Raw genomic sequence first — 27,404 nt, forward strand, 5'->3', positions numbered from 1 at the left:
ACCCTCTCAGCCAAGAATTCCTTCCCAATATCCCATCTGACCCTTCCCTCTGACAGTAGAAAGCCATTCCCCCATGTCCTGTTACTCCATGCCCTTTTTCTAAGTCCTTCTCTAACTCTTAGGGCATGAGTATTGAAGGGCTGGAGTGGGGGAAGCATCATTAGAGGCTGTTCCTACCCATAAAATTCAAGAAATATAATCAAATCATCAGTTTAGAATTTAGGCAAGAGTGATTACCATGCAAAACTAGTTTCTTTGCTCTCATAGAGGATGATGTTCAGAGCCTGGGTACACTCTGGCTTTTTGCTACAGATAAATCCAGCTCAGAAGAGAAGTCCTGAGCATAAGGCCCAGCTATGTCCCAAGGCTAGGAAAACACTCACCTATGACCTTTCTTTTTTAAGAAAAAGAATAAAAAATAAATAGACAAGTAACCCCTGTCCTGAGGGGTGAAAATATCCTGAAACATGCCTGGAATCTGCCTTAAAGGCTTTAAACCAGCTTATTTGCTCTCACAAAAGCCTGATGACTTTCCCCAGCAGCACCAACAAGCTGAAGCATTCAAATTCAAATCAGAAGCATTCCCTTTTGTCTCCTCAAAGGCACACCAGCTGACAAGTCACAGTTTTCCCTCTGTGAGGCTTTTAAAGAGAAAAAAAATCTTGATGCATGTCAAAGGCTCAGGGATGACAGCCCAAGCCTGCTGCACACCAGCATTTTTCCATCTTTTTTGGAAGCCAGAGCTGTTAAAATGAGCACAGAGGGGAGAACAAATGGCTTTGCCATGGGCTGGCCTGACCAGCAATAATTTCTGCAGCAGTATGTGATCCTGGTGGGTCAGGATGAAGATGAGTTCACAGCACTGTGCAGCAGCAAGGCCAGAAACCAGGTGAGCACTGCAGAACACAGCAAAGCTGCATCCACCAATGGCTAACGAAATTTAAGAGAGAAAGAAGGGATTTTTTTTTCCACTGGAGCACCCATCAGTCCCTTATGCATTGTGGATTTTTCCACGTTCTGAAATACATGCATTACCTCCCAAGTGAGAGGTGCTGCACCCAGAGCCTTGTCTCTGCTGAAAGCGTGCACCTACCACAGACCAAACTCCAGATCCTGCCAGCACCTGCAAACTGGACTCAGAGAATCCTTTATGATAGAAGGGGTCATTAAAGAAAAATGGAGGGAAATTAGTCCAGTAGCTTCCAGTCTAATATTTTCATGGCAAATACTTCAGGTTAAGTGACAAAAATAGCAGCTGACTAAGAGATGCTCTGAGGGTCAGAAGCAGGTGCTGTGCCCTAGCACCTCATCACCACCAAAACGAGTCTCCCAACAGAGTTTTCCCAACAGGGATGGGTGAAAAAAATAGTCCAGACCTACTGTATCCACGTTGCACTGTAAACAAAACTCGAGGCCCTGAGGGTGCAGCTCACTGGTACCTCATCTGCATGGGGGGCTCCTTAACTAAAGGTCCCTTGTTAAACTGAGCAGATGCCATCACAAGGCACTCACTGCCAGCTATAAATACCCATTCAGTGCTCCCTGCCGACCTGATCTGCAAACATTCCGCATGAGGTCAGCCTGCTGATTAAACCGGAGAGCCCCAGGCCACCGGGACCAGCTGCTCGAGTGGCCCCGACTTACATCTCTCACCACCTCAGCTGACATTTGCTTGGAGATGGGGTGGAAGCTCTGCTGTCTGGGCTCACAAAATCCAAAGAGCCCTCCTGGGTGCTTTCACCAGTGGAGACCTGCAGAGCCTGGGCAGCAGATCCCATAGTGTACATGGAGCCTCCCAGTGCCACAACATAAATGCACAGCACAGATATTTTCTTGCTGCCACCCCTGCGTTGGCTGCTGTCTCTCCTAGTTACCTCTTTGTTTCCCTCCAACTTCTGTTCTTGCTGCTGGCCTCTCTGGCCCTCCAACACCTCAGGGGCCAGTGGAGCATCCTCTGTCTGTCTGCTGGCTGCCACAGGCTGCAGGGCAGCCGGACTCCCGGCCTCGTCCTTGGCTCCCACCTCCTCCTTCCCTGCTGCTGGCTTCACTTGCTTATCAAAATACATGTCCTTTAAAGAGAAGTACATGTCATCATTGGGTTTAATGTCCTGTTTCACAGCTTTGCCAGGCTCTTTGAGTTTTGGACTGGTTTCCACTTCTTGATCACTTGCTGCTCGCAAACGCGCGTTCCTGCGTAAGGGGACAGGAGGAGCAAACCTGGGATTTGAAGACTGATTGGCCCTGTCTCTCCCACTTTCTTCTCGCTTAGAAACCTCCTGTTTTGGTGCCGAAGGAGCCTCCACCTTCTTTTTCTTTTTAGCTGCAGAGTCTTTTGCCCCTGGCTTGGTTGCCAAGTCCTCCACTGTCTCATAGATGTACGTGAGAAAGCTGTTCCCGTTCTCCTCCCCACTTTCCAAAGTGGCATCTCCATTGGTGGTCACCTCTGCTTTCAGAGGTGCCACCAGTTTGTTTGGGAAGCCTGGCACTGCACTGAGTGGCTGCTCCTTTGTCTCAGCAATATCCTTGTGTAACCTGGACTGTGAATCTGCCACGTGCACTTTGGCTGTGTCTTCCTTCTCCCACGAAGAGTCTCCTGAGCGGAGGTTCTGATCTCGAGCCAGCCTCCGCTTCCTCTGGAGCCGTTCAGGGCTCATTCCTTGCAACTTCTCCACCTCCACATTTTCTTTTCCTCGTTTCTTGCCTTGTTCTATTTCTTGCATCTTTTCTTCAGCCTTTCTCTTGATTTTGTCAAACCACTTCTGATGGATTTTGAACTCCGTCATGGTTCCCACTTCCAGCACACCGGAGCAGGACACGATGCCTTTGTTATTTCTAGCTGAGGCCTGGTAAATGCCTGCATCCTCTTCTCGGCACCTGGAAATCAAAAGCTGTGTGTGAGACCTACCCATCCTCCTCAGGATGCCTGCTGGACTCACAGGCATGCATGTTCTCCTACTTCTTGCTCCACAGAGTGCAGAAGATGTGGCCCATGAGGAGCCCACAGGACATCTGGAGGCCTTGGGCTGGCCTCCCACCCTGGCTCTGCCTGCTCTCCACTTTAATAAACAAGCAAGTTTTATGATAAATTTGTTCTAGCTCCACCCTGGGCTGTAACTCTGGTATGAGGGCTGTGATGGAGGAGAACAGGCAGCACCAGGCTTCCCAATTGTTCTTGGTCAGAGTCCTCTGCAGGATCTTTTCCTCTCAGCTCTACACAGCCCACAAGACATTCCTACTCTTCCTCTACCCCACCCTATTACCAAAGTCTTCCCACCCCCTGTCACAGGCACCAAAAGCACCTGCCTGCATCCCTACTGTCACCCCCTGAGGACGCCTGACCCACAGAGATCCCTGCTCCTGGAAGAGGTGAGCCAGCCTCTGATGGACACCTGGAGCACAGCTGGGGGAGCAGAAAAGCTTAGGCCACAAGCACAAGGATGGCAGGACTATCAGCAACACTGATATTCTGCATTTTCAGTCAGTGCCACACCTGATATCCCAAATCCAGGACTCAAGGTATGCTTGGCTCTCCAGAAAGTTGACTCCCTTGACCATCATCATGGAGGCAGATAGTGCTTTCCCCTTGCTCACCTTTGTCATACCTAATGCTCAGCACTGGAAGGTTCCAGAGAGAGGGATTCCTTCTTCCCTTCCTCTTGTTTCCAGCAGTAATGGATCTCATACTGGTGTGACTGGGGAGCCACAGCTGGAGGGGAAGGGCCAGCTCTGAACTCACAGTGGGGAGCAGAAGGGGCCAGCCAAGTGGTGGGGGGCTATCACTGCTGACAGCTTATCCAGCCTCTGACAACACACTCAGAGCTCCCATCAGCAAGCACAGGCACTCTGCAGCTCCTTTACTCACTTGTAGAGCTGCAGGGTGTGGCGGTTTCCATGACGGAATATCTCGTACTTGGGCAAGCCACAGTAGCGATCCATCTCCTCATCATCCTTGTACCACGTCACCTCGGGCTGTGGGTACCCTGGGGAGGACAGGGAGGGGACATCAAAGAGTGAAACATTCCACACAGAAGCACAGACAGCACGGTATCAGCAGCAGCACACCAGCACAGATGCTATTCTGGGCTCACCACGTTCCTAAATGGCACAACAGAAACAGTGGAAACTTAATGGGCTTATCTCAGACTTTTATCACTCCTAGGAATAGGGCTATTTTTGAGGAAAAAATCCCAGCACTTCATTCCTGAACAGAGGGAGTGGATCACACGCTCGTCTCCTGTAACGCTGGCTGGGAGAAGGTGAGCATGCCGTCACTTTTATGTGAACAGGGGTGTTCTGAAGGGGCCAAGGCTATGGCTGGACAACAGGCCCCTCCATGGAGCTCACAGCATTTTGCACAGTGTCACAGCCTGTAAGCTGATCTGAAACTTTCCACTGAACAGAAACAACCTTGATTGCATCACAGTCAGCTCAGTGTCCTACAAATGTCACTTGACAACAGATGTCACCTGCCTTTTCAGTAGAATGACATCATGATGTGTGTGACTGGCTGGCTGGCAGGCTGGCTGGGCACACAGCCACGTTCTCCACCACTTGCAGAGGTGTTGGATCAGCATGTGAGTCCCATATGGACCAGTGCTAGCCACAGCCCTCACTGCTCACTGACAGCAGCTCTAGTTCACATTAAGTGCAGTTTTCATGCAAAGACTGCTCGAGCCAGCAGCCAGCAGAGGTTCCTGCACCTCACTCAGGGCTCACCACCCAGCCAAGCTGACCCTCAGGGCATGGGATCAGAGTGTCAATGATCACATCCTGCCATGGGTAAAGGCTATAGGAATGCTCAGGACCTTCTCTGCTGCAAATATCCCTGCAGGCTTTCTATGGAGCCAAAGGAAGGAGTCCAGCACTCTCCTCAACTCCACCAGACCCCAAGGATCACCCACAGCACCCCAGAACGTGGCAAGGGTCAGCTCCCATGAACATCCCAGGCATGGGGCTGATGAGGGCTTTCCAGGAATATCCAAAGGGTCCCAACCCAATGGATCTGGAGTAATGAGAAAGCAGGGACAAGGTGCTCTCTGGATACCAAGCCACAGGTTTCAAGGCCAACCAGGACCTCAACTGTCCTCCTTGCACCAGCCAAAGATGCTGTCAGCCCATAGCAATGCCTGAGCTCCTGCTCTCATGAAGGTCCTAGAGCAGGACTGAGAGTCCAGGAGCAGAGACTCATCAGCAGGAATTCACCCAGGCTTTGGCCAATCCAACATGCCTTTGCCCAGAAAAGCAGCATATGCCAAATCTCCTCCTGTACTGCTCTGCCTCCCCTGTGCCCACCCCTTGCCTGTGGTGGCTCCTCAGTGTCCACTGGGACCAGACAGGGCTGGGAAGAGAAGTCTCAGCAGCTTTTCTTTCCTGTCCTCCTCTATGAGAAGCATCCACCCCCATAGCCCAGACACCCACAGACTGGATTTTACCCTATTGTTCCTCCTTCTCTAAGGTCTTACTCTGCACTGCCCCACATCCCTGCAGTCTGTACATCTCCCACGTGCTTTGCTGCCTCAATCCCCTCCCACTGCTGCCATCAGCAGCTTTGGCTTTCTGTTGGGTAGTGCCTCATTTCTCCTCTTCCACAGGAAGCCAAGCCATGACTTTCTCCCAACACCCTTCCACAAGGCTCTCTGTCCTCCCCCTCTGCCCCACTCTTGTCACAGCCCGTTCCTTGCTGCTGCCCTGACCCCCCAAACCAGTTTCTAGAGACATGCAAAGCCCTCAGGTACTTGAGGGTGAAGAAAATTAGCCCTGAACTGCAAACTGGAGAAAGCTATGAGAGCATTCCAGTGATAGGACCACCAGGGGTTGACTGCTGCTTATATTTTTCATAAAACAATAAATATTGGCAGCAGGAGCCTGGGCTGAATGAGCCTGTGGTGGATTCTTTCTGCTCCAGAGTTGACCAAAACAATTTCCATACACAAGCTCAAACTGTGCCCAGAGCAATCCAACCCTTCCCAAGGGCTGCTCTGCAAGCAAGATCTTCAGAATGCCCCCACAGCCCATCCTGCAGGGAGCTGGCAGGTAGATTTTCCTGACATCCTAAGAAACAGCAATCACAGCCCTTCATTCTGGGAACTGCCAGCTGACAGTTTCCGAGAAGCTCTGTGATGTCCCCCCTGCCGTGGCCTCCACAGCTGATTTCCATTCCCAGCTGACATCTGCTGGAAAGGAAAGAGCTGCCATTGCAAAGAGCTGCCACTGCAAAGAGCTGCCATTGCACAGAGCTGCCATTTCCATCCAGGAAAGGCTTTTTCTCCTGCTAAGCTTCAACTCTCTGTGACTTGTGGCACTCGTGTCCTTGAGGCTGCCTGCTCCCTCTGAGGAGCCATGGCCACGAGAGCTCAGTGCCAGGCCAAGCTCACACTGCACAGTGTCACCAGTGTCACCTGCAGCCCAAGAGAGCTGCAGGCAGGCTCTGGCTGGATCTGCAGTCTGCAGGCAGGCGGATGCTGAAAGGATTCCCACCTCCCACGCAGGTACAGTGGCCCCAGCTGCCTGTCCAAATATCATCCATCCCTTCCCAGGGGCTGTAACCAGAGCCAAGATGGAAACATGCCTGGGCAGGGATGAATGCTCTGGCACAGGGAGGGGAGCTGCTGCTGATGCTGCTGACATCCATCTTTGGGCTGCTGAGTGAATAAATTCCCCCAGTCCAGAGTAGGGGGTTAAAGGAGTCAGGCATCATTCCCAGCACGGTGCATCCCCTGCAGGCACAGCATCCACAGCTTGCCCAGTGGGATGAGGGCTCCATCCATGGATGGAGGCACCATCACACACCCACAGATCCACACTAATCCATCCCAGCCCTGCCCTGCTGCAGCCCCCCGTGCAGCTGGGCCCCTGCAGCTGCAGACAGAGCAGCCACCCAGAGGCTCCACATCCCAGCATGTGTGTGTGTGCCTGCCAGCAGCACTGCTCCAGCCACCACAGCATCCTGGAGACTTTTCAGAGCAAGGATGTTTCTTTCATGGAGATTGCCAGGTTTAGATCAAACATTCTTTTTCAGAAAACTGTCGAAATCTGAGAAGTCTTCAAAGCTTAGTGACTGTGACCAAAACAGTTCTTAAAATATCTATCCAGAACAGTTCTGAATATATCTATCCAAAACACCCAGAGAAACTCTATTTCAAGTTGCTTTCTTTTTTTTTTTATTTTTTGGGGGCAGGAAAGGAGGGGGAGTTAGTCTTCTGAAACTTGGGAAGGTGATATGAGTTCAGAACCATTAAACAATATCCACAGTTTCTGCTCTACACAAGCTACATACACACAGGGGCTTCAACAGTCTTGGGAATACAATTCCTGGTAAGGGGTCACCCTTCCTGGCTTCATGGATTTAAACCCCTCCAGCACACAAGGACAAGGAAGCTTCTAGCAATGCTGACAGGAGGGACAGATACTCAGAGCAGAAGCTCCCCATGCACTGTGAGCAGCGCTCATTCACCATCCTCCCCTTGTCCTGGGCCCCAAAGCCAAAGCTCCTCATCTCCCAGCAGCTACTCTCTGCTCTTGCAGTCACTATCCCATCCCCAAACCCCTCTCACAGCCCTGCCTGTCTCCTGACATCCTTCATCCAAGCACTTCAGTCTCATCCTTCAAACACTTCCCTCAGGGGGTCACCACAAATGCAGCAAGTGGAACTCCTTTAACCTGATTAAAAACTGCATCCATAAGCATGTGACTGTCTACTCAGCCTACCCCACCTCTCTTCCCCAAGCCATGGGCAGAGCCCTCTCCCCTCTGTATTCTGCAATAAAACCATGGAGGCACTGATGGGATCAAGCTCCTGAGACAGTGATTTGTGAAGCCAGATCAGAGGGTTGGACCTGGCTGAGGAGGGCTGAAATGGCACTGAAGAGGCAGCTGTACAGCAGTGGGCTGGTGCTGACATACAATGGTCTTGGCTAGATCCAGCCACCACCTGTCCTGGCTGGAGTCATTCCCTAACAAGCAGCCAGAGACCTGGCCTCTCCATCCAGCTTCCCCCATTTCATCAGCTGACATCTCTCCTTCCCAGGCAATGCTGCACAGAAGCAAATAAAAAGCTGGAAAATCCTTGTGGCAGCACCTCCATGAAGGGCCACTCTGAAGAGAGAAGCCCAGTATCGACCCACTGCAAATGAGCTGTGATGACCCTTGAGACCCTGAAGTCCAGACAGACCCAGCAAAGACAGCACAGAGATGTGGGATGAAGCTGCACAGTAAATGGAAATGTTCTTGTTTCCTTTGTCACATCTCTTAGAGAACAAAGGATGAAACTAATTTTGTCTGAAAAAAGAAAACATCTCATAACTGATGCAGGATCTGACCCAAAAAATCCAATCAGACATAGCAGGGACACCAGCAGCAGGCTGAACTAGGCATGAGGAGGAAAGGAAAGTTTGTGCCTCCACACACAGGAATCTGCCTCTGCCTGACCTGCTTTTTTCCTGCCTGCACCACTCATCACATTCTGGAGATTGGTTCTTCAAACTCTTGCATCCTTCTGTGTTCCTAGGACAGCCCAGCAAGTCCTAGTCAAAGTATTCCCAGATGTTGGACTAGTCTGTAACTCTCATTATTGATAAAGAAAAAAAAAGTAAGATGCTATTGTAGGTCACACGTCCATATTTGTGGCTTGACCGTCAAAACAGGAGCAGGTGACTGTCTGCCCTTTGCCTCCATCAAAGTGTCCCTGGACTGCAGCCACAGTGCTGGGACTGAACTGGTTCCACTCTGGTCACTGGCCAGGGATGCCACTGCCATTTCCTTGCTCCCAGCAACGCCTCCCAGTTGAACACAAACATCACGGCAGGGCAGGATACCTGACGTACCAGGCAGGCTCTGCAGCCAGGGTATGCCCCACACCTCCTGCCCCTCTCTCCCAAAGAGATCCTGAGCTCCTAAAGCACTCCACAGGACCACATACAGGAGATGCCCATCTGGCAAAGGTGGTCCAAGAATGATTTTAAAACCATTTCATTTCCATTAAAATTTCTAAGTGCATAGAGACATTTCCCAACCTAGTTCACCAAGCACAAAAATATTGTGACACATGCTGAAAGAGACTCATTGACAATTTCCTATACTTGAGCAGGAAATGAGGCCAGTACCAGGTTCAAGTTTTCTGCCTGGTGCAACACACCAGGAAGAGATGGAATTTGTTAGAAGGAACCATCAACCTCAGAGGTGCAGCTGGTGGAGGTTTAAGCCAGTGAGATAAGCCAGGACTTTTACTCTGGATTTCCCAACACAACTAAACATTTTCTCACCTCTGACACTTGCAGAATGGCATGTTCCATGGTACTGCACAATATGTCAAGCTTTTGCTTCCAGAAAACTCAAACTGGGAAGAGCCCTTCTAATGACTCCCCAAATAAAGTGGTTTGGAGGCATCTCCTAGCAGCCCTCTTTGGCTCTAGAAGCAGCAACAAGGGGTCTGCTGAAGTTAAGCCTCAATAAAATCAATAAATCAGTTGTACCCCTGCAAGTCAGAAGGTCAGCCTTCAGAACAAGGGAATCCATGAGGGAAAAGCCAAGAATTCATAGCTGGCAGTTCTCAGAGGGACTGAGACTGTGCTTCCCTATTTCCAGCCTGTTCCTAACAGCAAACCAGACTTCCTTAGGAAAGCTTTGGTCCTTGTGCCTAAGAGGCTCACTGGATAGACTCTCCTCCTTCCAGAACTTGCAAACTTGTTTGCAAGTGCCTCTCACTGAGTAACCTCTGGCAGTAATTAATACTAGTGAGGTCAGGAAGGATCATGGAGCTGTTAACAAGAGGTTAACATTGAGAAGTTTTAGAGTCTCCATATTTAAAGAATAAAATTTCATCACCAAAGGAGCTACTTGTGCTGCCATGCCACAAGGCCTTTAGCACCAGCCTTCTTTTTTGGCCTCTCCCTCTTCCTCCTCCTCTTCTTGACTTAACCCCTTCCTGCCCAAGGGGAGGTTTTAGCTCATTGGGCAGTGACCAGCTTTTATTTCAGATGTTGACAGACACAGAAGCTCGTCACAGATACAAATGTAGCTGTGCTCTAACCATCCACAGCCAGCAGTATTGGTTCCAGCAGGAGAGCCTTAGTCTTCAAAACTGCACATTCCTGAGTTATGGAGGCCAGGATTAGAGAAGCAGAGATTAGGACAACAAAATGTAGCTGGTCCAAGCAGTAACCAGCATATCCCATTTTCTGGTCTTTCACTTGCCTTGTTTGAGATGTTAGCTTATGCCTTTGCCTCTTTACACACTCAGGTGCTTCCCACCTCCCTCAAATTGAAGCTAAAATCACCATGCAATTGCTGAACCTCTGCTTGTGGTGGGCTTGTTATCCTTGTTATCACTTGCTGCAGAGTTTAACTGGCACAAGTCCAGCAGGTGAGGCAGGACCAGGTTATTCACTGAAGACACTGTTACCTGTCACTATGCACGTGAATTTAGCATCAGAGTCCTCGGACACAGCACGGGATTTGATAGTGGTTTCAAATAGTGGCTGTGTTTCCTCCGTCAGCTGAGAAATGATTGCGCAGAAGGTGCTCCTGGAAGATTCAAGAAGCATTTCTTAGAGATAAAAGCACCAGAAAAATCAAAGGGTCCACCTTGTGTCTCACCTCAGCAGCCTGTGTTCTCATTGTCCATGCCCTCTTCCCTCCCATCATCCCTACACCTGCTCACAAGTCCAGTCCAGTGCCAGGGCATTGGACTGATTTCTCCCTCCTAAATGTCAATTTAAAGTGACATTTGGGAGCCATTCCCTTTGTCTTAGCTCTTAGGGCTATTGGGGCAATGAATGTCGACCCTCTGGATGAATGAAGACCCATTTTAGCTCTTGATTATACCAAAACATCTCTTTGGCCAGCCAGCAAGCTTAGAGCTCCACCTAACAAAGTCAATTCCCAATTCTGAACCATAAATGTTTCAAGAGATGTTCTGTTCACTGGGATTTCCTTTTATTTGTGAAGACTTTGAGTCATTTCAGGCCACGTGTGAATTGCACGTTTCCTAAAACACAGCAGCACTCTTAGAATGAAGAAAAGCTGCCAGCTGTGGGACAGCTCGCTGAGGAAGATTTGAGTCTGGCTAGCAGCTTTCTGAACCCAGAATTAGCTGGGAAGGAACTCCCTGATTAACCCCTTACTGCTGCAGGTAGACACTCACACTCCCTACTCCAGGAGTTCAGGCTGGGACACCCAAATAGCCAGAACTATCCTGACAATGCAATCTGCAATGCTCAAGAGCAGACCATGGTGTTTCAGCACTGTTCTATGAGTGCAATAAATCACCATATTCATCCAACCCTGCTGCAGCATCACTGAGAGAGGTCCCAGAAAATCTGGGCTTTCTTAAATAAAGGGAAATTATTTAATTTCAAATTGGGTTTTCATTCAGATAATGCTGAGGCTCTTGGAAGGGAAGAGCTTCTTATTTAATTCTTCCCTCTGCAATTAAAACTCTACACATTTACAACATGAGAGGGGCCCCCGAGGCCTCAAGTGCAAAGATGCTGGGAGAAACAGCTAATACTGCAAGAGAACTGGTAGCTGGCAGCTCTATTTATATAATTTTCAGCAGTGAAAGACATTCCTTAAACAAGTGATCAGCTTCCAGAAGCATGCAAGGGGTGGAACAGATGCCCAAACCACTCGTGACACAGCTGCACCATGAGCAGAAGGGCTCAGAGTGTGTGGTGAGGGTTCCATGAGCAGGACCCCAGCCCCACAAGCAGCCCCAGCTTGCAGGCAGGATGCTGCTGCTGCTGCCACTAATGCTCTACCTGCTAAGGAAGCAAACTGAGTCAGGACAAACCAAAAAAAAAACATGTTTAGCATGACCCAGAGGGGGCAGGTGCACTGACAGGGACTAAGCACACGTGGCTGAAGGCGTCAGGAGAGCTACAGCCACAGCAACTGCCTGTTTTATCCACCCTGAAAACTTACCTGGAGGCTGCAATGTCATTATTTTCCCTCTGCTTTCCTGCAAGAATGGGTTTGTAAGAGCTGCAGGGAGATGAATCCCTGAGTAACAACCCACTGGGACCTCACCCAGCTCCCAGGCACCTTGTGCTGGATGAGGGTCAGGACAGGGGAAGCTTGGGATGTTGCAAACCTGATTCATCTACTGAATGAGGGTTATAAGCGTGGTGTGTATCCAAACACATGTGTGGGGTGGGATAAAAATAACAGATCCCACAGCTCAGACTCTTTTCTGTGGAAATCAATGGTTACTAGGACACTGGTCCTGGTAAGCAACTCTTCACTCAACTGTGGGGCCAGGAATGGGCTGTGGGAGTCAAAAGCTGTTTCAAACCAAAGCAACCTTCCCAAATTCCAATCCCAGGAAAAAAAAAAAAAAAGCCCATTTCCACGGAGCAAGGCAGACAATCCAGTACAAGGCAGTTACTGGTAGGGTTTTGATGCTCCTTTTAATACAGATCCCCCTCCCCATACCAGTAAATGCCTTTCAGAGCCACATAAAAGAATTTCCCAAGCATCAACCAACATTTCATAGCCCAGCAGGAGGGCAACAGGATCAGCATCTTATAACCAAGTGATGCACACACACAGAGTGGCTCTTGGGACCCAGTTTAATCCCAGCACCATGCCACCAGCAGGCAGCACCAGGAATAAGTCTGGTCCACTCAGTGCAAACCCCACAACCAGGTGAAATACATCCAGCAAAGGCTACTGAATGGCTTTGGAAAGCAGCTGTGGTGGAAGCTGGGAGCGCCACAGGCTCAGCAGATGAATCAGGGCCTTGCCCAGTGACACCTGGCAGGAAGCCTGGAAGGTCTATTGAGCCTTTCAAAGAAACCATTGTGTTGGTCACAGCAGGATTTCAAGGCTCTGGCACTGTGGGGCTCTCAGCTGACTCACTCCAGCTGCAAGGAGGCTTGGCCAATTCAAATTGCTTTCTAAACCAGTAATTCAGGATATTCCAAGAACTGGACACAAAGCACTCGCCACTTTTTCTTTGGGCCTTCCTGGAGTTGCGTCTTTGGGGCAGAAGAGACCCCTTGCAATTCAGTAGCCTTTTCAATTAAAGAGGGATTTCCATACAAAAGCCTGCTGGAAAAGGAGATTTGAGAAGTGTATTCCTCTTGGTATGATTTTCTCTTTCTGACTTTTTGGTTAGAAATCCCAGAGCTATAGAGGTGTTCTGGAGAGGCCTCTCCCTCCATGGTTATTCTTCTACCTGCCACTCCAGCAAACCAGAAATGCCAACTGATTTCCAAATGTGCTCTTTTGCCAAAGGCAAAGTACAGCTGTACAAGTGCCTTTTGGGGCAAAGTCCAAGTGAATGAGGATCCTCACAACAATGGCAGGGGGAAGAAAATTTTTTTCTCTGGATGTCTCAGGGCAGTCACATCCAATTTTTAATGTCTCTGTATGGAAGTCTCACTTTAATATAAAGAAGTAGCTGAACACCCATCCTTTGGCTAAAAAAGAGGAATATTTCTTGCACCTTAATACAGGAATTATGATGAACATTCACTTTTCTTTCTGCAGTTCAAGCAAATATTAGGGATCAAATCATGCAGAATGAGGCTGTTAGAACACTTCAGGGCTCTTGACTGATTAATTAATTAGTACCAAAGCATTACAGGTTAATCACGTGCAGACAGATTCAGAAAAGTGTCTGGTCAGAGCAGTTTAATGCAATGTAGTTTTACCTTCCTAAACTGGAGGGAGAGAATCTGCTGCTTGATAAGCTAAGCAAAAAACAGCATAAAAACCATTAGAGAGAGAAGCACGGAAAGGAGCTGAAATAAACAAACCGTTACAGAGACATATTAATGATGAGTCATTTTGCAGAGGTCAGAGTTCCTATTAAAAGAAGGTACAGCTGCCTTAGGCTGCCTGCCAGGACGAGCAAGCCACATTGTCAATTGAAATCAAAGGCTGGAAAAATGAAATGGTCGTTAACCACAGAGAATCAGTGTCAGGACATTTATACAAGTAGGTTTCCAAGAAGCAGCACTTTGAGCCTTCCATGCACCATCTGCAGCACTGTGCTCAAAGCAGGCAGCTCCAGCACAGGAGATGTCCAGCCCAGCTCTGTGCTGGCAAGCAGCTGGTCTGAGCTGGGTGCCCTCTGTGCTTCCAAGGACAGCTCCTGGCAGAAGCTGAAAACTCTCTGATCACATTGCTGTGCAGCTTGCCAATCAAATCACTAAGGTCTGGCAAAACATTAACATAAAAGAACAGAAGTAGACTTTATAAGAATCTACACGTTTTGCTTTCCTTGTGGGAAGATGTAGGAGCATTGACCAATTCAGGGAACAAAATCAAACACGCAGCTCCTGCACAAGACATCTTGATGAGCTACTTACCAGTGGTCACAGCTCTCCCAAAGGAGTGTCTTCAGGGACTCATGTCCTAGCCAAAGGACTGTGGCAGCAGCCCCTTGCAGGCTGCAGGAAACAACCTCTGTGCATTGACCTGCAGCAGTCAGGAACAGCTCCTCAAGCCCTGACTCACCCACATGGCAATCAAAAGTCCAAAACTAACAGGGACAAGCTAGTCAGCAGCATGTAAGCTCAGTGATTTAATTGCACTGAGGTACATGTTACACCTGTGCAACAACCTCACCACACAGCCTTGGAAATGACTGCAGCATGGCCATCCTCTCTGGGAGGTGCCAGGCCAGACTGGCACATCCCCAAGTGCAGGGAGATCAAACCTTCTCAGCCTCTGTGAACCACCAAAGTTCAGCGCTCTAGGATGGTGCTACTGAAGGCAGCAGGAAGGACCACATGGAGGGCCACCTGCAGGTGCACCTCTTCAGGTCTCCTACCCAAATGTGTGAGTCCCAGTCCTGTGCAAACCAGCAGGACTCCAAGTCTTGCCCTAAAAATGACCACAAAGAGACCCTGAAAACTGGTCCTGCCAACTGTACAATCCACCTGTGGAGGCAGAACCTCCATGTGAACACTGAGAAAAGAAGTAGCTCAGCTTGAAGTCCTGACACTTTACACAAATAATTGCATATTTCCTTTGAGAAGAAAAATCTGAAGGGATCACTGACTCTTCTCCTTCAGGAAAGCAAAGACAGCAGAAGTTTTGGTCTGTTGCTGAGGAGCAGCTTTAACCCAACAAACATGGGTGGCACTTGGCCTTTTGGCAGCAGCTCCACCCCCAGGCACACAATCCTGGTCCATTCCCAGTGCCAAGTGCTGGTCATGCAGCCAAAGGATGTGCAGGCTGGGTGTGATCCAGCTGGGGAAATCAAGTGCTCACAGGAACAGGCTGAGGATCATTCACTCACCTGATCCCTCTTTCATGTGCTGTGCTGGTCCATGGAGAAGCCACACAGAGTCCTTTGTCCTTTGAGCTGTATCCTTCCACTCCTTGCAACATCCCTGTGAGCTCCATGCCCTTTCTGACACCACCAGGCACAGCTTTGCATTACCTGCCTTACTGACCAGCACCTCACCTTGTCCTCAACACCCTCAGAGCTTCTGGGGCTCAAATTGCACCTCGTGCTGCTGTCACCCCATCCTGACCTCCTGGGGATCCAGGTTCCTCCTCCCAAGCACAACCACCCCCAGTGGTCCCAGGGGCAGCTGTATCCCTGTGCTCTGGGCTGCCCCCAGGCACCTCTGTCTGTCTGTCTGTCTGGAAACACAACTCACTGGTTTAACTCGTCTCAAAACATTTTGCTTACCACGGCAAGGGAAAAACATCTTTTTACCCACCAGGAATACTAAAGACCTTCTAAAAAGGAAGTTCCCAAAATCCTTGCAAGCTAGAATGCTAGTGTAGGCAGTGGTGTGGTTTTAATCATGATTTCTTGCATAAGACAAGCAGGGATGTGTCTTGGCTTGGACGTAAAGAAAATAGCAAGAGTCAGAACAAAGGCTGCTTGTGCCATGAACCCATTGTGCTCATGGATGTGATCAAACAGTAAGCACTGACAGTGCTTTTTTTTAATCCCCAGTATTAAGACAACATGGGCTTTATTCAGTGCACATCCTGAGACAGTGCTGAACACTGAACTGAGGGTCTCTTGAGGGTCTCTCCACATTATCAGAAGAAAAAGACCATCATGTATTAATTGAAGTTTAACCTCAATATGCTAAATTTGCTTTTCAGACTAGAGCTTTAAGCCCCAGAGAGCATGATCAAATTGTGGATCCTGCAGCCAGCAGAGCCCTGCCTGCAGGCAGCTGGCACCTCACTTCAATGACGTTCCAGCATATCCATGGAGAGCTGAGCCAGCACAGCTCCATCAGAACCCAACCCAACCCCTGCTGGAAACGGGGGGCTCCTGAGCAGGGCAGCAGATATCCAGTGTGCCTGCTCTGATCCTCTGTGCCCTGGGCTCCCCAAGGACTTACACAGGGCTCTGCTAATGAGGTGCAGCCTCAGCAGTGGATGTGCCTCCCTGGAGCAAGCTCAGGGCCATTGCACTTACTGGATAAAAGCAAATGCTTATGTTGTCCCGAGGAACACATCTAAAGCACTGAATCAAGGCCTCTCCAGTGTAACCCTTCCTTCTGTTGGAGAAGTGGACTTCAAAAACATCTGCTCCAGGTGTGTCCAGCACTGGTGGGATGAAGCCTCCTCAGGCACCTCCCACTGATGAAGAGAAGCTCAACTTTTTACAAGCTAATTCTGAAAATACACAACTGTTCTCACAGCACTACACCTCTGCACCACATCCCTTCTACCACTCTCAGTTCTTTGTTAAATTGCATTTTGTCATATGCTTTCAAGCTCCTTTGGCCATTTATCATCCTCTTAAAGGCTTTAGCCCTTCAACTACTCCTAATTTTCTTTGGAAGTGAAGACAGCCTTCCTCATTTTTCATGCTCTTGCCAAATTTCAGTCTTGCAAGGGCAGGAGGCAGAACTGTCAACACCACTCACTTTTTTTAACCACTCAAGTTGATGGTCTGGGCTGGCATCCACTGACACTAAAATGTTAACTGCTTGAAAAACATACATTTTCGGTCTGACACCTTTTTTAACCCTCTCATGCAATTATCCATGAAATTACTCTCTTTCTGTATTTCTTACAATTGAGATAAAGACGTCTTTCTCCTTCCAGTGCACTCCTCACATGGAAGTGAGCAAGAGCTCAGGAGACCCTGAAATAGGCTTAACAGTGGCTCCATCCCCATATGGACAAGCACCTGGACTCGAGCTGCAGCAGTGATCAATATTTTTTAGTGCTCTTCCACAGCGTGAAAATTGACCCACACAAGCTGTCCAGTGAAGGAAAAAAAGAGCAAAACATGTCCATGACAGCAAAGCTGACAGGCCCAAGTTATGTTTTGAGGGAATCAGCATTGCACCAAAGCTCCTTGGAGAGCCTGGCAGCCTGTACAGAGCTGCACAGAGGGACTGGCAATTTCCTACAGACATTGCCCCTCACTGGCTCCCTGATCCCTGACATTATTGGGCATGTTTTGCACATGCAGACTTCCAAGCATAAGATTTCCTATGAACTTGCCTGTCTTCAAGGTTAACACTACTTGAGACAAATACAAACCACTCAGCTGTCAGCAGTGAACCCTTTTCAGGGTTTAAAAGCCAATACTGAGGCTTTCATGTAGGCATGGCTGTGCTCAGAGCTGCGTTCCTGCCACGTGTCCTGCTCCTTATCAAGCACTCCCTGCACACACAGAATGTGTGCTGGTGCTCATACACCATGGCAGGAGCTATCAGCAGGCCTGTGATAAAGCAGCTCTGGGTGCTGTGTTGCTGTACAAGACACACTGTTATTTCACAGACTGGAAAACAGATGTATTGAGTCTTTGCTTGTCAAGGTCACAGAGCGAATCCATGTCAGAGATGCAGAAATGTGACAATTTTTTTTCTGCAGGTAATTTACTTTTTGCTGAAATGACTTGTGTGTAACTATTCAGGCTAGATTTCATTAACAGAGAAGGTGGAAAACAATAAATTAAGTTACACATTCCTGTATCAGCCTCTGTAATGCTCAGATTTGTGTATTTTAACTCTGAATTGTTGCTGCCTCTATGGCTCAAATTAAACTTAGAAACACACCAAGGGATGAGAAATGGCCAAAAATAAAAGCAATGTAACTATTGGACAATGAGATGCCCAGGAAAGGTGACATCCTCCTGGCAGCTCACTCTGCAGAGAAAAGAAAAAAAAAATAAAATTGCCTGCAACAGCCCTTCCATCTTCCTCTTCTTGGACCAGGCGATGCTGTGAATGTGAGATAACAACCTCAGTCACTCAAGATCTTCCTCCATTCACCCAAAGGGGGCAAGGGTAGAGCAGGTTTCAATTCCATCTCCTGGGAACTGTCTCTGCTGGACATGAGAGGTGCCTTGTTTGGAGAGGACCACACTCTGCCCCCCACACAATGGCACCCCTGGCCTGGGAAACACCCCCTTTCAGGAGGTTTCCTGAGAAGAGCAGAGTTCCCACATGTGATATCCTCTGTATCTTTATGATGACCCTAAAGGGCATGGGCTTATCAGGACACACACTTGGCTCCACTTGGCTTCCTAGGGGATATGGACATATGGACAGGAGCTATGGAAAGGGAGCTGGAAAACCTCCCTTTGGAATTGCTGAGGATTGTTATTCAGAGTGCACAGCTGCTGAGGAGCCCCACTCAAAGCAGAGCCCTCCAGCAATGGGAAACAACCTCCTCTGTCCTGCAGGTCACAGGGTGTGGAGATGACTCATTGGCACCCCAAACTTTGCCTTTCCTGTAGGAACTGGCTGTCCCTCCTCCCGGAGTTTGAGACACTTCCATCCCACAAATCAAACTGACTGAGTGCTCTCAGCTGCCTCAGCTGGCATCTGACCAGGGGGTTACACCACTCCTGGCCAAAAGCAAAGTCCCCTTGGACATTACAGGTACCCAGCTGCCAAACAGGGAACGCCACTGAACTAAACCTGCTTTTCAGGAACCAGGGGCTCCTCAGTTTCCTCAGCACACTTTATTATAGCAACAGATCTTTCTCCTTCATTTGATATTATGTGCAAAGCAAGAGGGACAAGATTGGGAATGGTTTGCAGCCAGAAGAGCCAGGTGGCAAGGCCCTCTCCTGAGCTCAAGTGCCACCCTGAGCAGAGTTATCCAAGAAAAGCTCAGAGGCAATGCCACTACACTCTATAAATATCTGGCTATGATGTAGCTGTGACAGTAGAAAGACATTCAAGCAAGGAAGCAAGGCTCTAATGAGACTGAGGAGCAGACAGCTGCATTAGGTAAGAGGTGCAGATCACTTGCAGCAGAGCTTTGCCTAGCACTCAGATGAAGGTTTTATATAAAACTGCATCTCTCTGCACAATACACTCTCCAGATTTGCTAGTTCTTACAAAAAGGACATCTAAAAAGATGTCTTGAGGGTTGTGGCCCATGAATGCAGCTAAGGTAGACCCTGAACAGGACTGACAGTGAAATAATTACTTGCTTGAAATAATTGCTTTGAGACATAACAGGTTTGTTTAAAAAAAACAACATAAAGATTAAAAAAAATCCTGTCAGCAGCCAGAGCAGAGGGCAAGTCACTGTGGCCATAAGCTGCTCCTGACACTGTCCAAGATTAGGTATGTTAAAAGAGCAGCAAAGGAAAAACACTGAGCTGTTTGCTGACAAGGAAAATCCTTACAAAAGAGTAGTTCCCAAGGGCACAAAGAGTAAATACCCTGAATACTCTGTTTAATAAAAGGATGATGTTCTATCTATGGCCACTTTCAACACCTCTATTCTTCTGGCTTTCTTAGCACCGCCTCTAGAAAATTCTACAAGTTAAAACCCAGAAAAATCATGTTCTGGTTACCAAGTAAGACATCCAAACTACCTTCAACACAGAATCACAGAATGGTTTGGGTTGGATGGGACCTCAAAGCTCATCTTGTTCCACCACCTGCCATGGGCAGGTGATCTATCCCAGGTTGCTCCAAGCCCTGTCCAACCTGGCCTTGGACACTTCCAGGGATGCAGGGGCAGCCACAGCCCCTCTGGGCACCCTGTGCCAGGGCCTGCCCACCCTCACAAGCAGAACTGAACCCTCATATCCCATCTAACCCTGCCCTCTGTCAGTTTGAAGCCATTCCCCCTTGTCCTGTCACTCCAGCCCTTGTAAAGAGTCTCTCTCCATCCTTCTCTTAGGCTGCCTTCAGGTACTGGAAGGCCACAATCAGGTTACCCAAAAGCTTCTCCAGGATGAACAATTCCAGCATTTTCTCATGGCAGAGGTGTTCCATCCCTCTGACAATCTTGGTGCCTCCTCTGGACTCGTTCCAACAGCTCCATTCCTGTGCTGGGATCCACAGGGCAGAGTGTGTTCATAAGTCACCCCAGAAGCAGGGATTTCCAACCTCAGTTTCTTTTCTTAAAGATCTCTCCAGGTCTTTGTGTACCTCTACCACGTTAGTACACTTTCTACTGCTTTAAGAAGTGGTGAACAGGCAAACATTTTAGTTAAACATAGTCTATATATACACATAAAGACAGAAACAGAGAAACCTGAAAAACCCCACATTTTCTTTGGATCACAATATCCATTTTTGTTTCCTAATTGCTACAGCAGCCTCCCACAGCAATCCTGTGTTTGTCTCATTGCCTTTGTTAGTTTCAAACCCAGCAAATCCAAACCCATTCTGTGTTAGGAGAGCTGCTCAGTGTTATCTGCTGTTCTGCATGTTGCTCATCGTGCTTTTCAAGTTCTCCCAGGTATGCTCTCCAGATGTTCCTGGATTTAATTAAAGTCATAATTGCTTTCTGAAAGTCTCCTTGCTACACCATTCCAGTCATTTGCTTCCCAGAATTGTTATGATACATTTTTTAATTACAACATAAAAAGCCACACTTCATTCAAGCCCTTGCCCTGCATTTTAGACAACAGTTTCCAAAAATCCTGGCTCAAGTCTTCAGCACTTGTAGGGCTCTGCAGGGAACCAGACTTTTACATTCCTCCTCCCTAACTCATTAGAGAACCTAGAAGTTGCCATGAACTCAGGGAAAGGTCAATTTTGCCATTCAGCCATTATTTAGTCACTGCTTCTTACAACAGAAGGGGCAGACAGTGGATTTCAGAGACAAAATTAAATTGCCTTGCCACAGGCTTTGACGATCATGCACATAAGTGGTTGGAAAAATGATTGGAGAATTTGTGGAAATTGAATGTGCTGCTGATTTAACTGGGGCAGCAGAGTCCCTTTGCCAGCACTGGGCTCCCACTGATGGAAATTGGGGTGCAGCCACAGCAGCATTAGGTTGAAAAGCTCAAAAGGTTCAGGGCTCAGAGCTGGATTTACCATGCCTGAGGCACAGCCCCAAGGGGTGCTGCAGCCAGCAGACACCAGGAACACTGCCTGCATGGGTGCTGCACTGCTCCCACCTTCCCCAACAGAGGAAACTCTGGGAATCCAACTGGGAGCACTGAAGGTACTTCTTGCTGGATGGATGAACTCTCCTTTATGGTTAAACTGATTAAAGCTGCAATTTGAGAGTAGTAAGGAAAATAAAAGTTAAGCTGTAGGCAACCCAAATACCTCAACATCTTCTTTATTAAAACCCCTCTCTGCTTGTAATCCCCAGAATGGAGTCACTGGGCTCAGTTAAGAGATTTCCAGTCCCTGGTATGATCTGAAGCCACAGGTTGTGGACCCTCTGTGGACATTTGGTGGTGCTGAAGATGTCACTGTGTGCAGCCAGTCTGTGATTAGCTCACACCCCAGCACGACATGATACCCCCACAGAGGAACTCAATTTAGGCAACTACACTTTGGCGTCACCCCAGTTTTAACACCTGATTTCCAAGCAGCACTTTTTTATCTCTTTTGGTCCTGCATTTATTTTTATGAATGTCTGACTCCTTGAGGCATCAATGCTTGACACGCTTGGAAATGGATTATTTATAAACCATCAGCAGGGAAGAGGCACACTCATTTGGAGAGCTCATAGACTGAAGAGCATTCCCAGCGAATTCAAAGCAATTTCAAGGCTTTTTTGAGTGCCTCACACAATCACCGACACCTTGGGCACTGCTGGCATATCACCCTGTAATTCTGTGTTTGCTAACCTCAGTCAGGCTCAGCTGACAGCATGTTTATCATACCTTCCCCCTGCGAACAAAGCCTTATTCCTACCCCAGACCCTGTGCTGGAGGCCATTCCTGACCCAGGAATGCTGATCTCATTGCTGCTCAGCCCCTATCTACAGTGCAGAAATGCCTTTTTGACAATAAGATAAGGCACCCAGCGGGCCCCTCGCTCTGTCTGGCGAGGCACTTTACTACAATGAAGGCAGGAAGGTCAGTGCTGTTCCCTGAGTTTAACTGGAGACACTGGTGTTTGTCAGGATTTCATAAGGACAGCTTGGACTGAGCCTTCACTGGGATCTGCAGCTTTCTCATGAGGAGAAGAGGAGAGGCAGCACCAATCACTCTCTGCTCTCTGGTGACCAGCAACAGGACCTGAGGGGCCAGCATGAAGCTGTACAAGGGGGGATAAAATATAATAGATTCTTGGATATTCAGAAAGGGTTCTTCACTCAGAAGGGTGAAGAAGGTGTGGAGGCTGTTCTGGTGGGTCACCAGAACAGGCTCCACAGGGCAGCAGTCATGGCCCCACGGCTGCCAGAGCTCCAGGAGTGTTTGGACAACCAGCTAAGGCACAGCACGGGATTGTTGGGGTGTCCTGGGCACGGCCAGGAGCTGGTCTCGATGATCCTTGTGGACAGGACATTCCATGATTCCATGCTACGATTCCACCACCACTTCACACACCCGCTCAGCCACACGCAATGCGCCGTGTCCACAGGCCCTGCCCGGCAATAGCCGCGACACCGCCAGCTCTCTCTGGGGAGGCGAGGGACTGGCACACAGCACACAGCAGCTCCTCTGAGAGCCCGAGCCATCGCTCGGTTTTCCCCCTGGAGCAGCTCCCCAGGGACGGCCAGGCCCGTTGTCAACAGCACTTCCAGCTGGCCTCGCATTCCCTGCGAGGCCTCACGGTTGGGGTGAGGGCCAGCCCGGCCTCCCCGCTGCACCCCCGGCCCGCTCCGTCCCCCGCCAGCCCCGCTCCCGCCGTTACCGCACCCAGGGCCGCGGGCAGCTCGGGGACAGCCCCACAGCGGCGCCTTCCCCCGGGCCGGCGCTCACCTGTTCTGGGGCCGGATGCCCAGCAGGTAACTCCGTCGGTCCGGCCGCGAGGCCCAGGCCGCGCTCTCGGCCTCCTCCGCGCCGTCGATGTGGCTCGTTCCCCGCCCGTAGAGGCCCGCCAGGGCCCTGCGGGTCGAGCTCATGGCCGGAGTGCGGCTGCCGTGCCCCGCGGCCGTCGCTGCCCTCCCTGTCACTCACGGCCGCCGTTTATAGACCCTCCACACATGCCGCTGTCAATCGTGACGCGGCCGCTGCCCGGCCTCCCCGGGCCGCCTGCCCGGCCGCCTCCTCCTCCTCCTCCTCCTCCTCCTCCTCTCGCCATCGAGTCCAGCTTTTGAGGAAGAAGTGAACTTTTCTTCATAATAACCGCCCCATCACGGGGGATTTCTCACCCCTCAAAGATCTCTGTGGTGACCACTGATAGAACCTGGTGGTACAGCATTGAAGCTGTGTCAGGTTTTCACTGGGTCAGGTTTTCACTGGATATCAGGAAAAGATTCTTGCCCCAGAGGATGGTTGGAAGAAGTGAACTTTTCCTTATAATAACCGCCTCACCACGGGCATTTCTCACTCCTCAAAGATCTCTGTGGTGACCACTGATAGAACCTGGTGGTACAGCATTGAAGTTGTGTCAGGTTTTCACTGGATATCAGGAAAAGATTCTTGCCCCAGAGGATGGTTGGAAGAAGTGAATTTTTCCTTATAATAACTGCCTCACCACAGAGGATTTCTCACATCTCAAAGAGGTGACCACTGATAGAACCTGGTGGTACAGCACTGAAGTTGTGTCAGGATTTCACTGGATATCGGGAAAAATTCTTCCCCAGAGGATGGTTTGGCACTGAACACACTCTCCAGGGAATGGTCATGGCCCCAAGGCTGCCAGAGCTCCAGGAGCTTTTGGACATTCTCAGGCACAATGTGGGGTTGTTGGGGTGTCTGTGCAGGGCCAGAAGTTGGACTTGATGGTCCTTGTGGGTCCCTTCCAGGTAATTCCGTGATTTCTCAGGATCAGTTCCAACATTCCCCACTTCCTTGCAGCACAAGGCTCCCACCCTGCCTGGCAGCACCTCTCAGCATGGGCATGGCAGTCACATCCTCACATCACTTGGCAGCCTGTTTTTTACCCCAGAATGCACAAGAGAAAGTCTGTGATGGTATTTATTCAGTCTCTAAAAAATACAGCACAAAAGAGAGATGTAAAAGGTGGATACATGTCACAAACAATTACTAGCTGTGATTTAATACCAAATGAAAATATAATGAGTAATAAAATGGACTTATTTTCTTGTTCTACCTTTCTCTTGCCTGTCAAGTTGTTGCATCATGTGCTGCAGATATGTCACTGATGGCACTGCATCCCTCCAGCACTGGAATGATGGATGGAGCAGATTCACTGTGGATTAGCTGCCTGCCCATGGCTGCACAGCAGTGATTGCAGCAGGAGCAGGGAAATTATGGCAAATTGCTCCATTCCAGGAAATACAGCATGATTAGAGCTGATCCTCCTGGGACAGGAGAGGCAGCAGATGTGGCAGCAAGCAGCAGGACAGGTGATGGATGCATTGGTGCAGGACATTCCTGATTCCTTCTCCTCAGCAAATACTGTGATTTGGAATGTGACTTTGGCTAGGGACTGGCACCAGGGTATGCACAGACACACAGAGTGTGTGCATCACCTGTACAGATGACACAACAGTGGCAGGTGATCACATTATCAGGCATGGAAATTGCAGGATTTGTGATAGCAGAGAGGATATTTGATCTTGGCAAATGCAAAGGAGATGGACCTCCTGAGACATTTGGATGTGCTCCTAGGAAATATGGAGAAGGGTGGTCCCAGAGGGCTGACTGAAAACCTTCACCAGGCAGTGAAACAGCAGATGAAATTGCATAAAACAAATAGAACATGATCCATGGGGGAAACCACAGTACTCATTTTCAATAGGCAGCAGTGAGCTCTGTGTGAGCTAATGTCACTTAGAAATAATCCATCTCAAACAGAAAACAGCAGATGCCCAAAAAGCCCAAATGCAGAACTCAGAGAAGGGCAGCAAGGATGAGCCAATATCCAGGCTGGCTGCTGCATGAAAGGTGACTGTGTGGACTGGGACTCTCCAGCCTGGAAGAAGCCACTGAGGTGCCCATGACTGAGGAATACACAGCTGAGAGGGACAAGGAGAACAAGTCAGATTAGCAGGAGGTAAAACAGTGAAAGGGAGATGCTTCCTCCCTCCCCTTGGCTTTAGGCTACTCCCACACATGGCTGTGGTTGTTCAATGTCAACAGGGATTAATAAAATCCACAGGACAAACCTGTGGAAAGAAAATCTCCTGAGATTTATGCAGTATGGAGATATAACCTTCAGTTCAAGAAATGTTTGAGGTGCATAAGAATGTTCAGTGTGTGCATGCCCTGATCTCACACCTTTGCTCTGCTCTGGCTGCTGCCCAAATGTGGGAGGCAGGATGCTGGGCTGGGAGGACTCAAGCTGGCATTCTCCTGATCCCATTCCTTTCTCTGGAAAGACAAAGAGGATTTTCAGGTCCCACAACTTCAGGAAACCTGAAGTCCCAACATATGAATTACACATGATTTTACCATGAGCCCAGTCTCTTGGCATATTGATCTGATAGAACAGAGCCCAGACCAGCTAAGAAGGGTGTCCAGCACAGGTAGGTTTCTGCTTTGGGCCTGAAACTGTATCTGATTTCAGATTCCCAAATACAGGAAAGACACTAATATGCTGGATCAAGTCCAGTAAAGGCCACCTAAAAGACTGAAGGAGCTCAGACACCTGACAGAGAAGAGGGTGAGAGAACTGGGGTTTAGGCTTTGGGAAAAGGCTAAATGGAGACCTCCTTGTTTTCTTCACTACCTCATAGGAGGGCACAGACTCAGAGGTGCAGAGTGATGGAATGAGAGGCCAAAATGCAAATGGCAAGGAGGAAAGTTCTGACTAGATATTGGGAAAATTACTTGCCCTGTGAAGGGAATCAAGCAGTACCACGGGGACCCAAGAGACAGGCACTCTCCATTCTGTGAGACAGCTGACTGTGGATGGCACAGGGTGCTGAGCAGCTGATTGCCATCCTGCTCAGCGTGGGGGGCTGGATCAGAGACGCCCAGAGCTCCCTTCCCACCCTGGTCATGTCATGGTTTGGTGCTGCACCCCGTCAGTGGAGAGAAGCCTGGATGGTGAGCGCAGAAAGAGCCTGCTGTGGTGTTTGATCCTCCCCCTGACACGCAGGGCTTATATTCCTTTTCTGCCCTTTCAAGCTCTGAATGGTTCCTGTGCCTGTTGCCTGCTGAGACAGCTTCCTCTCACAGCATCTGCTCTCCCGTCAGTCTGCTCAGAGAGTGACAGTGCCCTCTGCTCCTGGCTCCGGGGGAAATGCATTCAGCTGCTGCAGCCTGAGCCAGCCAGAAACGAGGCTTCAGACCTCGTTAGCAAAGCTTTCTTCCTCTGCCTGCAAATCCAGCACCGACTCACGCAGGCACAGATGTTTTCTCACTCCTCTTGCACAATTTATCCTTCCCTTTCCCATCCTGCACCCTTAAGTTCCTCCCTTTCTAAAATGACAGCCTTCTTCCTGCACTCCTACAACAAGCTCTCACCTCTGGTTCTTCCCCAAATATTAACAGGTAGTGCCAGGGAAGGGCTCTGACAGAGCACAAGCACAATGGGCTTCCTGAGGAGGTATTTGGAGGAGGATTCTTCCTATCAAGCCTGGAGAAACAGTCCACAGGGAACACAGCAACCTCCAGCTGTTTGAAGAGATTCTGCATCAGCCAGAAGTGCCATCTTTAGCTATGGGAAAGTGCTGAGGTTAATTTAATGATCATTTTTATTGGCTACGTGTGTCGCATAGATAATAACTCTGCAGGATAGATGTGCCACAGAGCTGCTGGCACATACTCAGCCAGAACCTTCACTTTCAATCATTTATAGATATATTTCCAAATGCCTAGCTGGACCCTGGAGAAAATAGGAAAAAGAAGGGTTTGTGTGATCTCAGACAGCTGGGGAGATGAGCACAAAGGAAGGTCCTTTTTTCCTTTTCCTCCCTTTCCCTTTCCCTTTCCCTTTCCTTTCTCCATGGAAGGAGAGGATCAGTCCATGTTGGAGCAGGGATTGCTCTGGGTCAGATTGAGTGGACAGGTTTTCCTGCCTTTGCAGTGTAACAATCCCATTCTGCACAAAGGAAAGGACATGGAGGGACAGAGTTTTTCCTCGATCCACCAGTTGTGTGGGGTTTGGCTTTTTCCTACCACCTACTTCCCCACCTGTTATAAAATAAAAGCAGCAGTTAGAGATGCATCCTCC

The 27,404-nt window shown here is 49.1% G+C and overlaps 1 protein-coding gene across 2 annotated transcripts in view; it reads right to left on the reverse strand.

The window, feature by feature from the left end:
- Nucleotides 1-23,311, reverse strand: part of ALPK3 (alpha kinase 3) — a 32,527-nt gene extending 9,216 nt beyond the window's left edge. Inside the window, exons 1-5 of one of the 2 annotated variants that reach the window (XM_064722375.1) lie at nucleotides 12,089-12,164; nucleotides 11,920-11,956; nucleotides 10,400-10,521; nucleotides 3,863-3,980; nucleotides 1,875-2,874 (exon numbers count right to left, since the gene is read on the reverse strand). In XM_064722375.1, the coding sequence (XP_064578445.1) occupies nucleotides 1,875-2,874; nucleotides 3,863-3,980; nucleotides 10,400-10,521; nucleotides 11,920-11,956; nucleotides 12,089-12,140 (1,329 nt within the window). In that variant the 5' untranslated portion in view covers nucleotides 12,141-12,164. Of the gene's footprint in view, nucleotides 1-1,874; nucleotides 2,875-3,862; nucleotides 3,981-10,399; nucleotides 10,522-11,919; nucleotides 11,957-12,088; nucleotides 12,165-23,077 lie in introns of those variants that run through there. The other variant, XM_064722374.1, reaches the window with a different exon arrangement.
- Between the last annotated feature and the right edge of the window lie 4,093 nt (nucleotides 23,312-27,404).

This window comes from Zonotrichia leucophrys, chromosome 10, assembly GCF_028769735.1.
Source record: "Zonotrichia leucophrys gambelii isolate GWCS_2022_RI chromosome 10, RI_Zleu_2.0, whole genome shotgun sequence".
Classification (NCBI taxonomy): Eukaryota; Metazoa; Chordata; class Aves; order Passeriformes; family Passerellidae; genus Zonotrichia; species Zonotrichia leucophrys.